General features: G+C 37.6%; 1 protein-coding gene across 1 annotated transcript in view; it reads right to left on the reverse strand.

Annotated features, from left to right (window-relative positions):
* The window catches only part of LOC115434115 (protein kinase C epsilon type-like), a 168,258-nt gene that overhangs the window by 79,211 nt on the left and 73,223 nt on the right, over window positions 1–15,824 (reverse strand). The window contains exons 3-10 of the mRNA XM_030155812.1: window positions 13,029–13,197; window positions 10,656–10,690; window positions 10,441–10,529; window positions 8,805–8,937; window positions 6,657–6,799; window positions 4,213–4,309; window positions 3,844–4,124; window positions 1,952–2,125 (exon numbers count right to left, since the gene is read on the reverse strand). Of these exons, the coding sequence (XP_030011672.1) occupies window positions 1,952–2,125; window positions 3,844–4,124; window positions 4,213–4,309; window positions 6,657–6,799; window positions 8,805–8,937; window positions 10,441–10,529; window positions 10,656–10,690; window positions 13,029–13,197 (1,121 nt within the window). The remainder of the gene's footprint in view (window positions 1–1,951; window positions 2,126–3,843; window positions 4,125–4,212; window positions 4,310–6,656; window positions 6,800–8,804; window positions 8,938–10,440; window positions 10,530–10,655; window positions 10,691–13,028; window positions 13,198–15,824) is intronic.

Genomic DNA, 15,824 nt, shown 5'->3' on the forward strand with positions numbered 1-15,824 from the left:
ACTTATGTTGTTTGTTTCAGTTCTGTTTGGTATATAGTGAGAGTCTGCTGTTATTGAAGTCGGTGGCCGTTACTGTGATCAGTTTGTTGAGGATTTTAAGCTGCATGAGCCTGAACAGAAGGAAGAATGAGATGTAACATCAGGATTTGAACGTATCAGGGTTTTATTCTTACAACAGGTCTCTAACAAATCCACGGGAGGCGTCCTCAGACCCTCCTCATCCTCCAGCTTCATGTGTGTTTCGTGACTGAGACATGAGATATTAAACTTTGATCTTAAACTACATAGAACTCCTGAGGCAGCGAGTGAGGGTCACCTGTCACTATTGACCAATCAGTGTCCTTCAAATACTCACATCTTAATTTAACAATCAAGACACCAACATCGACATATTGTATGTAAACTATTATATTATTTTATATTATATTATATACCTGTATTCGCCTATGTACTTGTTCTCCAGGCACATTTTTACATAAGCTTAAGCCCCACACTTTAACAGTGAAGGGATTTATCACATTTATCACATCTTCACAAGTTAAGTCATCCCGTTCTAATGTGATGAGTTTATATGTAATTTTAATATAAAAACATTCGCCTTTTAATGCGAATCTATCCTTGTTATTACTACGTAGATATATTTTCATCTCTGACAGTCTTGCACATTTAACATCTTATTCATCTCAGGCAGTTTTGCACATGTTACATACCATTTACCTCTGACAGTTTGTACATTTACCCAGATATTGCACTTTTATGTAAATATATCTTTTTCTCTCAGTAATATTAGTTTATATTTTTATGCTTAATTTTCTTGTGCATTCCATCCTTAAATGCCACTATGTTTTGTTTGTTTTGGTTTCCTAGTTAAATTATTCTATTTCAGTTTTTAGACATCTTAAATTCTTTTGGCATTCAGCGTGGACGAAAAAGTACAACTTTCATTATACAGGGAAACCTGTTTCTTTACTGTAAACCTCAAAATAAAGCACTTTGAATCCTTGAATATTAATCCATTTATTTTTCTGACATGGCAACTTCTGTACCTGGTTGACTGGCTGTCTGAATTTGCAATATGAAACCTCTTAAAGTATAAATATTTTCTTGCCAAATATGTTACATAGATACAATTCAGAGTCTAGGACATGTGTCGGCAACCTTTACTATATAAAGAGCCATTTTTGGACAAAATTTGTCTGGAGCCAAAAGATATCCTTAATATGTTACTCCTTAATATGTACTAATTAGTTGATAAAGAATATGCCAAAAATGAATAAACATTTTGGTGCATTTACAGAACTACAAACAAATTAAAGTACAGATACTAAAGAAAACAGTGATTATTATGTTGTGCAGCAAAAACTGACTAGTATGTGAAGGTTTTCCTTGCAATGAATTATACAGATGAAATAAAAAATCTACTTTCAGTATGACTTCTATTTTTATACAACTGCATATCATCAGAATGAGTCCATGGTTGCAACATTAATAGCATAATGTCATAAAAAAATAAGTGTTATTCAGTTCCATGTTGTTTTAAAAAGTGAAGGGGGGGGGGGCACTGGAGGATATGTGGAGTTTACTATATTTTGTCGAAAAAGTCACTAAAGTCTCAGAACAGTTTCATTTGTACTGTTGGGTTGTTGTGAGAGCATTTTCCTCCTTCTGTAAGTGCATTCTGCATTCGTAACTATATTCTGACATCACCTAAAAGATTTTACTTTGTCATAAAAATGAGAATGTCTTTAGAAAGATTATTTTGCTTTGTTCTGTGTTCATTAAATGACCCATCAGTGTTAAATATACTCTAAACGTAGGTTTTTCATACAATGGAATTAATGTTCCTTGCTTTTTTTGCCCAGATTAACAGACTCAGAGCTGGTCCAATGCCACCACCTAGAGGTAGAAAATATGTTTACATGTGAGTTAATGTTCATGTGTGTCGTCTTACTTTGGTCTGGAAGCAGCAGAAGAGTTGTGTCAGGTACGGGTGTTTTCTGGCCAGGGCCAGGATGCGTTTCTCGGTCAGGGTACAGTCCACATCGTCGTCCTGCAGGATCACATCTTTCTTCAGCACTTTGACGGCGTACACCTCATCGCTACCCTTCAGCTCTGCCAGCATCACCTGGTCACACAACACAGCAGTATGAAAAACAAGGCTTACGCTGTCAGGGCTGACAGCAACGGTATATCCCCTAAATCCCCCCGATCCTCTGTTATAAAATAAAGCAAATAAACGACATAATGTACAGAAGATACCAACTTAATCCAGTTTAACTGTTATTCAGAAAGTAGATTGTAAATAAATTTAAAATGAAATGTGACTTTGTATAGAAATACCCATAACTGTTCATTTGATATTTTCAGAACATTATCAAACATCCCCCAAACATTTGGAAAAAACACACCACCTGGTGTCAAAATATGACATCATAAAAAGTCAATGAAAGATAATTGTTAGACAGTCGATATGAACTCAATTTGAGCTACATCAACCTGATAGTGGCAGAATAATGGTCAGAGAACCAATTTTTCCCACAAACCTCCACCTAGTGAATGAAAATGACACCATATAAACTCTGGATGGTAGCCAGAAAATGGACATTTGTAAGATGATCAATATGAACCAAATTTTATCTCAATCAGCCTATTATTGCTTGATTTATGTCCAAAAAAGGGATTTTCAACTAAAGCACCCCCATTTGGATGACTTATAATACTCAAAGAGAAACTGAAATCGATAGGGTTCTTTCACTAGGGGTCCACAATGTTGGTTATCAAGGGAGAAGAAATCCAACCAAATCTGTCCCACTTATCGCATTCACACTAAAAATATCTGGTGGCGGCGGTCGGGGTAAAACCATTATATCCCCGAAACTCCATTTTGGGGATATAAATAGGGCTAATGCCCCTGTATGTCACCAGCATGTTCTATGAAGAATCAATAACAACTTATTTTTTTGTGAGGCTGTCAGGTTCTACCACTATGTTAGTGACCTGTGGTCTTAATGCAGGAGATCAATGTCCCAATAGAAGTGGGTGGCAGTTCCACTGGAGGAGAACTCAACTAATTAAATGACAGTCCATATATGACTTCTATCAGTGCTCAATAGTAACTATACTGATATCTCTAACCATTTCTATGTTATAAGCTATCAATTATGGCCCAGTATAAGTAAAGGCAAATTTTTAATACTTCAAAACTTTGTCAAAAATCTACATTTTTCAAAACTGTAGATAAACTTTGCAGACATTGTCCCAATAAAGCTACATAAAACCTTTGAAATGAATCTCACTTGTGGTTTTGAAGAAGATCATTGAAATCTAGACATTGGTGATCTTGAGTTTGACCATTCAAGGTCACTCAAGGTCAAAGGTCATGGAACCAAATGAAAGTCCATATATGACTTCCTATCAGTGCTCAATAGTGACTATATTGATATCTGTAACCATTTCCATGTTATAAGCCATTAAAATATGGACAATTATAAGTAAAAGCAGATTTTTAATACTTCAAAAATTTGTAAAAAAAATTCTAAATCTAAATTTCTCAAAACTATGAAGAGACTTTGTAGACAACGTCCCAAGGAAGCTACATAATTAAAAAAAAAAAAAAAAAAGAATACGACCAGTAGTTTTGTCACAGAGGAGGTTTAAAGAAATTGCTAACAAAGATGATGAAGACGAAGATGACAGACACAGAGCCTTCACAACAGCTCATGTTCTGTCATCCACTGAACTAAAAACCGGTTCTTGCCTTTCTAGTCTGTCCTTCTGTTCTCATTCTCATTTTCCTGCCTGTTTCTGCTACATTAGTGGAACTGAGGAGTCTCATACACTCACTTTACCAAAGCTTCCTTTGCCCAAAACCTTGATAAACACAAAGTCATGTAGGTTCATCCTCTTCGCTTCTGGAACACTGTGACCTTTGACCTCTCCGTTCTCCTGCGCTTCTTTTTTCCCCTCCACCCCGACGCCATCTCCGTCACCGCCTCCTGCTGATGTTGGGCTGTCCCCTGTTACCGTAGCGACAGAGGAGGGGGAGGACAGCGGGTGGGTGTTGTGCTCCTCACCGCGGTGGTCGAATGACATGGCCTTCCTGATGTTCTCCAGCTCCTTCACATCTGGAGAAAAAAAAAAGAACAAAAGATGGGAGTTCAGTGTGTTCCAAGTGGTGTAAAGTTCAGGTATGTTAGCTGGACTGACTGTTACCCTGGTCACATGGCGAGGTGGGGGCAGACTTTGAACGATCGTCTTCTGTCTGAGGCATCCCTGATAACGGCTGCTGAGGCTCCTGACCCTGAGGAAGCTGTCCAAACAACACATCATCAACATCATAGTCCTCATCTTCATCATCCCCATATTCATCATTATCTTCATATCGTTACTGTATTTGTTCTGGGAGACATTTAAAGGAACATGTGTTTGCAAAGAAAGGGAGCTGGACATTCTCAAAACCTGGTTTAATGTCAATAAGCTGTCTCTTAACCCTCAGCAGCTGGCGGCCACAAGCATCTACTGATCTAAAACGTTTAATAACTTCTGAACCATCAAACCTATCAACACGTTTACATCATACATGTAAAATGCAGTTTGTCATCTTTTCATGGTCATCAGATTTGACCCATTTGGACGTTCAGAGACTCCGTAGTGAACGTGGAAACGCCGTCATCTTCTACAACATTAATTCAGCAACAAAACCCCTGTAGTTTAGTAAATGATAGTTGTTGGAGTCATTGTTTTTTATGTTCAGTTAACCCTTTCATGCATAGTGGTCACTCCAGTGGACAGTTATTCTACAGCTGTTCTCTTGTATATTCATGGATTCTGTTTTAGTTTCATAACAGCCAACATATTGGATGCTTATGCACCATCCCATACACTGACATTGAAAACATTACTTTACTAACATTACATTACATTACTAACTTTGCTGTTCTTGATAAACCTGATCTAACATGTTCAAGTGTAAATCAATTCCTTGTTATTGTTATTAGACTGTAATTAACAACAAAAGTTTTTTTTTTTTTTTTGGCATATTATGTCCATGAAGTGAGTAATGACTAGTATTAGAGTACACTACAAACAAAAAGTTAAGGATATTTCTTTTTTTTGTTGTTGTTGTCATTTTTGCCATTTGTAAATAAAACTGTCTGGTCATTAAAAAAATGTGTTTCAATTCAATTCACACACAAAAAAGTAAAAAAGTGTTGTGCAAGAATCCCAACTGAAAAAAAATAGCCCAAAAATTAAAAATATCCATAACTTTTTGTTTGTAGTGTATGTTAAAATGTGAGAAAACATCAAATTAGCAGCATTTAATGTTTTTATTTCATAGTTTTCACATAGTATATCAGTAAATACATGTGTCTTGGCTTCAAAAATTAAACACATGGTGTCCTGCTGAGTGGATATTTTTGCAACTCCATGAAAAATAGCTTTATAAAAAAAAAAAAAGTAATCGCATTGCTTTTTTAATGCCCAAAGAGGAATAAAGAAAAAAATCTTGATTAATGTTCTCATAATTCATGCATGAAAGGGTTAATTACATATTTTGGTGCGAGAGTCACTTATTTCTTCAGTTTTTTCTGTTTTGATGTAATAACCTTTGAATTAACTCTGAGTTTTTATGAACATTTACATCAGAGGTGTCAAACTCATATCAGTTCAGGTTCCACATTCAGCCCAATATGATCCCAAGTGGGCCGGACCAGTAAAATAATACTAGAATAAAAAAGGTGTCTCGATGTTTCCAAGTTAAGTAAAAGTGAGTAAAGTAAAATTACATTATGAAACTCTTTACTAAATATTTAATCGACAAACTATCATTTAAAAACTTTTAATAACATAAACAATGGAATTTCTTTAGAAAAATAAGTGTACTTTTAACAACATGATCCCTCAGTTTATCATTTACACATGTGCATTACAACTTACAGATCACAGTGGATCTACAAGTACACAAAATATTTAAGCATATATAAGCATAATAATATTAAAATTACACACATTTTTCAAAGAAATTTCAGGTTATATAGGTTATTCACTTTTTTTTGGTGACAGGATAGTTTGTAAATGTAAAAATGTTCATGTAATTTTACTTTTTTACACTAAAACAAAGAGAAAAATTTGGAGTTGTGACTATTTATAGGTTATTATGCTATTATTTTTCTGGTCTGACCCACTTGAGATCATATTAGTCTGTATGTGGAACCTGAACTAATATGATATCTTCAGTGTAATTTTTGCATTTCACTAATTTATCCCACGGACCGAATTGCACCCTTTGGTGGGCCGGTTTTGGCCCACGGGTCACATGTTTGACACCCCTGCTCTACATGGTCAGTAAATTAAATACAGTGAAATTTATACTGAAAAATGCCCAATGCAGAGGACAACATTATAATAAATGGTGACAAATCACTTCAACAAAGGTTAAATGTAGGAAGGTTAAAACAGTGTAAGGTCTATAAGGGTTAATGTTATGAAAATAAAAATGATTGTCTGTAGAAATTGAAAAGAAATAACTTGGTTTAATCAAATTTAGTGGGTCTGCCTGTTTTGCTCAAGTAATTTATGGTGTTTTTCAGTGTAAAAGCAACAACAGACAGCAGAGTTTTTCAGAGGGTAAACTCGCAGACATGACGATAAATCACCTTTTTTCGTCTCTGGGCGCTATTGGAGATCTTGTCTGGTGTGACTCCAAGGTCAGAGAGGACTTTAGCGATTCCTCTGGCATCCACACCACAGTTAGGAGCCACATTACTCTCACAGCGCCTGTGGACATTTACTTTACACACTGTAACACATAGGAAAAACCAGAGCCAGAGTTTGCATCATGTGGAGTGAAACTTTCAAGTACAAACATTAAACCTGACAGTAGTAACGTACAGCACTGTGCAAATGTCCTGGACCAACATTAGGTTTGTTGGTTTAGTAAAGGTCTAATGACCACATCTATGCATTTCTCAGTCTCTGTATTAAGATCCAATCTGGACATAAACTTAGGGCTTGGATCTACTAATGCCGCGTGGTATCGGCTCGACTCGGCCTTTTTGCGTTTCCATTACGAAAAAGGACCTGGAATCTGGTACCTGGTACTAGTTTTTTGGTGTCACCTCCGCTGAGGTTCCAAGCGATACTAAACCGTGATGAATAACACTACAGAGCACTGATTGGTCAGACAGTTTTCTCTGTGACCTGCCGTTTTACAAAAAACAGATGTGGAAGTGGACAGTAAACACAGTAGTAGGTTAATCCACATGATGACAGCCAAAAACTACACCATGGTCGGTCGAGGAGATTCAGTCTTTGGTGGCCGACGTAAAAATTCAGACGAGACAACACGCAACGAGCGAGTTTGCAGCGACTCTCTGAGCAGACGACATGGAAGTAATGTGCCGCATCGCTATGACGTCCAGGTACTGTAAAGACAGTAGTATCCTGTAATGGAAAGAGTCTCCAGGAATACTGAGTTGAGTCGAGTCGAACCGAGCCAAGCCGAGTCGAGCTGGTTCCACATAGTGGAAATGCGGCATAAGATCCCAAATTGCGTGACCTAATTTGCGTGCGCAGTCTAGAATTTTGCATGTAGGGTTAAACTGCGGATTGTGGGTGATTTACTTAGAGTGATTGTGCAAATGACAAGAGGTGCAAAACCTTGGAGACCGCCCTATTTAAAACCCCTTTAGCCCCAGGGCCTAAAAAATTATATTAATATTCATCTACTATAAAAATATAATAAATCAGGACAATGGATGTTTTTTTCAACTTTTGCTCAAAGTTGAGACCCTAATGTTAATAAAAGTACATCAAAAGTGTATTTTAGTGCATACTTTAATGTTCAAACATGATTTTTAATCTTTGTGGGGTGAAATATACGCTATTAAAAATCTCTGACATGAACAATTAATTTATGCATATCATCGTCAATCCAGCCGAAAAAAAACAGGCGAGGATAAAAAATTCTAATTTCTCTTTTAGTTTGTTACAGTTTACTCAGGAATAGTAATAGATACAATATTTTAGACAAGGGGAATAGATTCTGTGAGGTCTCTAAATGTCCATAGACACCAAGAACATCCATATGAACCTTAATATTGTGAAGTAATTCTTCATTTACTTTGGGTATGTCTTTTTAGATGTTTTTCCCCGGAAAATATGGTCAGGGTTAAACAGGTTAAATGAAGATTTTGTGTGTGCTACTGGTTGTCATGGAGACAATGGCAGTGGTAGAAAATTATTATTTACAGCCAGTGCATGATTTTTTTTTTTTTTAAGATATTTAGAGGTAGAACATTTAAAATCACAGTCATATATGAAAAAAAAACAATGTTGAGAAAATTTAAGTAAAAGCCATCTCTGAGGCATTTTGGAAGCAAAGATAGCAATTTAAAGAATACTAACCAATGCAATGATATTTATCAATATAAAACTATATTATGACTTTTGTCCATGTAGTGTATGTGATATATGCACAGCAGTAAAAACTAATGTTTCAGGGAAAACAACTTCTATAAACCAATGTAGTCGTATTTAGTGTGACCTCCATTTGCCCTTAACATGTCTTTAACCTTATTATTCAGACAATATAAAATTTATTGCATTAATTTTCTGATGTTCTATATAAGGTTTCATTCAACACATGTCAGACATTTGTGCTGTTTCTTGTTATGGGTTCAGGGGTCAGACTAAATAGTGACTTTTACCCTTTTTAATAGCCCATCTACTTGAGTTTGTTTTGTGTTTTTTAAGGCTGTGTATATATTTTTTGTACAATACTGTACAAGTGTTTTATCAGATACCTTTACACTGTAGCCCCTGTCGCAGCAGGCCCCACAGTAGAGACCCACAGTGGTCGCAAAAGGTGAGAACTTTAAAGTTGTGGATGCTGAACTTGTGGGGTACATTGACACTGAACCTCTGGGACCCAACAGGCTGAGGAGAAGAAGAAAAAGAGAACAGCAGAATTTTAGGGCAAGAACCTGAAGCAGCTGGAAATGTTTGTGAAATATCTGGAAAGAGTCCAAAGACTTTTCATCGAACCTTATTGGTAATTGTCATGACTGATTGGAAACAGACAGTGGATCTGCACAATCTGGTGGACACGTCTGAAACAACCATGTGGTCGTGGCATTATTTAGCCTGTTTTAGTTTATCTGTTATTAACCCTTTAACCCCTGAGACATTATTTCAGTGATGCTGTGAATTTGCGTCTGTTTCAGTGTCATAAAAGCTGCTGTGAGTATGTGCTTATGTTTCTCTTCTTCAGTGGTTTTGGTTTACTGTGTGTTTTAGCGTCAAAACAGGGTGGAAAAACAGAAAAAGACCAAGAGAGGAATTGAAGTTAGACAGGTTTTTACTAAATAAGGCACTCAGAATGTACATCAATAAGAGATTTAGGATGTTGAACATGAACTGTGAACTGGAACAAGTATTTGTATTTTGGCCCAGTAGTTTTTGTTTTGGGGCTCTCTTTTTCTAAATCAGTCTGGCTGCTTTTTGACACTTGGTTGAACTCCAAAAAGCAGTTACACAGTCAAAACTCAGTAAAAACACAGCAACATAAATAAAGGAAAATCATGACAACACTGCAAACAGCAAAAACAAAAAACAACAAGGAAAACAGTGCAAAACAAATGGTGCCAGGCACAACAAATCCCGCCCCTCACACATATAGTAGCTTATTTTGGAATCGATCCAGCTGATGTCATCATATCTATGTGTGTGCTGATGTCAGCATTTGAACCAAAAAAGTGTTAACACTGAGGTTACTTGAAGAAAGATTTTGTGTTGTTTCAGTTATATGCAATATATGCCTTAGCTTTATGTCAGAATGATATATAACAATTGCTTCTATATATATGCCAAGTTTGGAGCAAACTGATGTTTCCATAGACATTTGAAATTTCACCCATTATAAGTAAATGGAAAAAAAAAAAGATTTTAAAAAGTCATAAAAAATTTGAACTTTGACCTTCTTTCCCCAAAATGTAATCACATCTATTCTGGGTCACTGGCAATCTACAACCCCAATTTGGTATGAATTCAACCAACAGTTTTGCTGCTAAAGTGTTCGGGGGGCGGGATAAAAAAGCCCAAACCAGTCAGTCTCACTCAGTGCTCTGTGTTTTAACCCCCATTTAATAGGTGGTGGGGGGTGCACTGAGCATGCTCCAAAGTCTATGGAAAGTACAAGGTCTATTTTATCTGCATGTTTTGAAATTTTTCCCATTGAGCATACGGTTGAATTTTTATGAATAATTAAAACAAACCACATTCAGAACACTCACCACAGACACAATAGGCGTTAAAGGGTTAATGTTGGAATATCATATCTGACGCTTTCTCATGCACCCCAAAAAGGTGGAATGATTCAAGTAGAAATCAGAAAATGGAGGCACAGTCCGTGCCCCAAAACCAACAGAACCAGATCAGTACCTCCCCTACTGTGTCGTCCTGCTTCTTCATTCCTGCACATTTGGTAATGATCAGCTCATGGCAGCGCTTATGGACCACACAGGTGCACACTGGAGCAGGAACACACACAGCCACATAAGAAACACATTAAGACAAGAATTGCGAGGGCCTCCGGTTCAGTTTTATTACGATTGGGATGAAAAACAGTGAGAGAAGCAGCAGAAACACCGTCGTACCTTGACACTGGTAGCCCTGCTTTCCTAAGACGCCCCTGAGAAAGACAGAGAGAAGACCATGTCAGCCATACAACACTTCTACTGCTTTCACAACAGACTTAGTGTAGAAGACTGGAGGTATATATTAAAACACATATATATACGTACAGTATATAAGAGTTCTACTAAAAGGTTATTTCACATCATATTTAATTTTAATTGTCATTCTAAATTTATATAAATCCTAATTTCTTATTTTTCTCTTTATATTTCATTTTTCACTCGTTTGTGGTTTTTCTATCTGTCTTTTTCTTTGCACTTGCTTGTTGTATGTTGCTGCTGTTAAGTGTGAAATTTCCCCTTGGTGGGATGAATAAAGTCTTATCGTATTTCACATATTAATAAATCTAGTATTGCACTTTAAAGAGGTAGAATGGGTGGGGAAAAACATCCAAGACTGAAATCAAGGAGCTGCCAAGATTTCCTCTATTTTTCTTCCTTAGTTCCTCTTCCAGAAACAAAATTAAATACATGTGTCTTTAAAGACAGGAAATCTGTTCTATTCCAAAACCTGAGGATGAGCAACTCCATCATCATATGAAACAATACAAGATGAGTAATTTCAGCTGAAATAAATGACACTGAAGTAGCGTAGTTTTAAATAAAAATAATAAATAATCATTTTTAAAGGTAAACTTTCTTATTTTTTGTGAAAGGTAGGTCTTGAATGTGGCTTTTCAAACAGCTGCTTTTATTCACAACTTCAAACTGCAGACTAAAATCCAGAGCCATAACATAGAAAAAAAAAAAAAAAAACAAAAGCCGAAAAAGTTGGGGCATTAATGAAAACTAGATACAGTTTCATATTTTCATATGCACTAGTGCATATGAAACAGACAAATTATAACGACTATGCAAGGAAAATATAAAAGAACTGCAACGACTGGGAAACGACAATAAAATGGCAGCATCTAGAGCTGAAGAAATAGTACATTCTCAGATACGAATAGAAGAGTCTGTTACATGATCTAGATCCAGAGTGGTGGCATTCTGGAAAGCCTACAGCAGGGGTATCAAACATACGGCCCGCAGGCCAAAACCGGCCCGCCACAGGGTCCAAACCGGCCTAAATTTATGAAATGCTAAAATTACGACCCACGGGCCATACGTTTGACACCTGTGTACCGAAGCCTCACTCTGGTGACCATGACAGTAGATCTAGTGTTCCTTCAGAGCAGATGTGAACATGACGGTGCCACCATATGGTTTCCATGTGAGTCACTGACACAGTTGTTGGGATGGAAACAAACACAGCTGGGTTTGTTTATTGGTCCACACTTCACAACATCTGCTCTGTTTACATGTAAACAAGGCACCAGGTCAGTGAGAAAGAAAAAAAAAATCTGAGATCATGTTTAAGAGCACAGTTACAGTAAAAGCGGTGCTTCGTCACAACCCTGTCATTTACCGTTTAACAACATGTCTGGTTTTCTGAAGGGTGTTCTGACATGTGAGGCTGCAGCCTTTAATTTTGTCTGCTTTGTCAAAGACATTAGAACAGACTTTCTAATAGACATCACATTGTTTAATCTCCTCCTCTTTCAGCTCTTGAGAATAAGGTTAGATTTCCTGAACATTCCTTTCATCTTTAATCTTAACCTTTTCTGTTTTTAGCTCATTGGTCGATAGGCCAGGGGCTGTTGTGAAGGTGCTGTGTCCAGTGCCGTCTTTGCCATCTTCTCCAACTAAACTACTGATTGGATTAATTTCAAATTTTATATGGAGCTTCCTTGTGACAATTTCTATGAAGTTTGTTCACAGTTTTGAGATATTTAGATTTTTGAATTTTTGACAAAATTTTTGAAATATTAAATATTTGCCTTTCCTTATAATGGTCCATATTTTAATGACTTATAACATGGAAATGGTAAGAGATATCAATATAGTCACTGGTGGGCACTGATAGGAAGTCATACATAGACTTTCATTTAATTAGTTGAGTTCTTCTCCAGTGAAAGTACCACCCACTTCTATTGGGAGACTGATCTCCTGCATCAAGACCACAGGACTCTAACATAGCAGCACAGCCTCGCAAATTCAACTTGTTAATGATTTTTGATGGCTCATGCTGTGAGATACAGGGACATTGGAGGAAAGGGTTTAATTTTTTTCATCATGGAGCTGTTCAGGAGAAAATACAATGAATCCTTGTCTAGTGTCTACAGTTAAAGTCCAAATTATCAACCACCAACTGGGTCCATTGTGTCCATTTTTTCATTTCTATTGATTTCCCTTTAGTATGTGAATCACTTTGCTGTTTATAAAAAGCTTCCATGTGCGTTAATGTGTTTTTGTATGGATATTACTGATATGCAGATGTATGTGTGTGCTTACCAGATGAAGTCCCTGCAGTGGGAGCAGTAGGTGGGCTGTCTCAGGTAGGTGGCCATAAACTTGTGTCCATTAACTTGGTGGACCCGCCGACGAACGGCGCCCTGACGCTTCCTGGGACGCATCCGCTGCCGAAACACTCGCTCCTCATTTTCACTGGAACCTGCTGCAGCTGCACACACAAAGTACACAAAAATACAGATTTTTACACACACTGGTATGTAAAGCATTAGAGAAGCAAGTGCATTGGCAAGTAAAGCGAATTTACACATGCAGCTTGTCTTTAAATATGTATCTTTGCATTATTTCTAGTGTTTTTCAATACACGAACAGGGTGTTCATAAAGTCTCTTTACAATTAAAAAACTTTATTACAAAAACAATTGAATGGCCAGATATTTGGAAATAATTACAAAATGAAAAGTAGATATTGAAGGGTTTTTTTGCCTCCTTTAATCCACCTCTATATGGGTACCATGAAGCACATCCAGACGGTACTGGATTTGTTTCCATGTTGGCTGTATCATAGACTCATCAACAGTGTCAATGACATCAGTGATCTTTAGCTTCAGGTCGTTGATGTTCCGTACCTTTGTTCAATACACAATATTGTTAATTTAACCCCATATAAATAAATCCAGGGGAGTGATATCTAGTGAACGAGGTGTCCAGGGAATTGGACCATCCCTTCCAAATCATCAATCTGGAAATGTTTGATTTAGGAACCCACCGACATGCAGTCACTAAGGTGGTGGTGCACCATCTACCAGGAAAATGATGGTTGGTTGAAGGTCATCCAGTTGTGGTGACACATATTCAGTCAAAAGGTCAAGAAAAACATTTGCAGTAATTGATCTCTCGTTGAAGAAAAATAGACCAATGATTCGATTGAACATGATCCTGCAATGTGATTAAAAACTGAGTACATAGAACAAATCTGATGAACATATCTCATCAATTTCTTTTGTTATATATTTTTTTAATTGTAAAGAGACTTCGTGGACACCCTGTAGATTTTTCTTCATGAGGAATGAGCCGGTCACCACTTAAAAATCTGCACCTCCAACATCTAGCCACTAGATGTCAGTGACGCTGTGTGGTTGAAACAGATTAATGCCTTAAACACACTGCTCTTTTCTTTTGACAGTCAGTGTGTCTGCATCTGCGTCTCTGTGTTTAATTACTGAGGAGTTTCCCAGTGGAACAGCGGAGGATTCAATTACTGTCTAACACCTTGTTAATCACACGGGTTGTCAAACACACACACACACACACACACACACACTGTGGATTCATGCAGAATTTAAGACCCTCTGTCCATTAAACGATCATATTTCTTGAGGGAAGAAAGATTTACGGTGACAGTCCAGAGACCTAAAGTCATTCATGTCAGTAAGGTGGTCAGATTTGTCTTCAAGGACAGAATATCTCCAAAGCAACTGCTGCTCCCTGAGAACCCAGGGGATCAGTTGAAATGTATAAGCCCATTGCCAGTTAGAAAAGTATGCAAAGGAGATCAATAACTACTGTAAGTGAAGTACACAGACTGGTATGAGGCATCACCTGCATCACCGACCGTAACCTCTTACACAGTTCAACTTTGCATACATGTTACACTCGTGTGAATAATGTACACACTTGTGATTTTGCTGATGTGTGTGTCCTTTCCACTGGACAGACCCATCACTTTTTACCTCCACCTCTGCTGAACTCGCCCCTTCCTCCCTGTCATGCTAGGCCTGTCGTTAGTCTTCCTCTTCCAGCCCCTTTGCTGTATGCCATCAGCATTGCTTAGCAACTGACGGCTGTTACCAGGCAACAGTGTTTGATATACCGTTGTCCAGTGGGGAGGGTGCAGATGGGACATTTTGCTCCTCTGTGATGATCTTATCACACCCCAAAAATGTTAAATACAGACTTGGAGACTTTGTGCTCAACCAATGGCCCACTGTCAAATAACAATCCACTGCGATCGGACTAAAAAGAACAGTTTTTGACTATTGGATGTGGTAGAGTGAGATGAAAAGTCTACTAGTATCCCATGGAGGTACTCTGGTAATCTTCAAACCTGTCTCTGTTTAAAAGCAACAACAACAAAACTTATCTCTGAAGCAGAAAATACACCACAACATCATATGACAAACACTGGGCCTTCAAGTCTTTCCCAGAATCAGCAGGATGTGTTGCATCATGGTGGGTCAAAAAACAACACAACAAAAAACTACACAACACAAGTCAATCAAACACCATGAAGCAGATGTGTATTTTTAGTTACTAATTTGAACATCGAAAACCTAAGTCTAAATCTAAGTAATGAGATCATGAACCGACGCAGTTGAAAGGCAAAATTTACTAGAGCTAAAGCAATTGATGAGTCGACTTGAATTGATGAAAAAAATTAATTCATTTTCTGAACCCGCTTTATCCCCACTAAGGTCACGGGGGTCGCTTGGAGCCTATCCCAGCTACTTATGGGCAAAGACGGGGTACACCCTGGACATGTCACCAGTTCATCACAGGGCTGACATACAGAGACAATCACTCACACATTCACACCTATGGGCAATTTAGATTAAACAATTAACCTATTAGTGCATGTCTTTGGATGGTGGGAGGAAGCCGGAGTACCCCGAGAGAACACACACAGACTCCACACAGATAGGTCCCACCCCCATCGACTGGTGTTAGAATCAAACCCAGAACCTTCTTGCTGTGAGGCACGAGTGCTAACCACTGCACCACCCCATGAAAAAAATTATTTGAGAAAATTTTTCCCGAATCGAAGCTTTGTTTCTTTAAT

The sequence above is a fragment of the Sphaeramia orbicularis genome, chromosome 15, assembly GCF_902148855.1.
Source record: "Sphaeramia orbicularis chromosome 15, fSphaOr1.1, whole genome shotgun sequence".
Lineage (NCBI taxonomy): Eukaryota > Metazoa > Chordata > Actinopteri > Kurtiformes > Apogonidae > Sphaeramia > Sphaeramia orbicularis.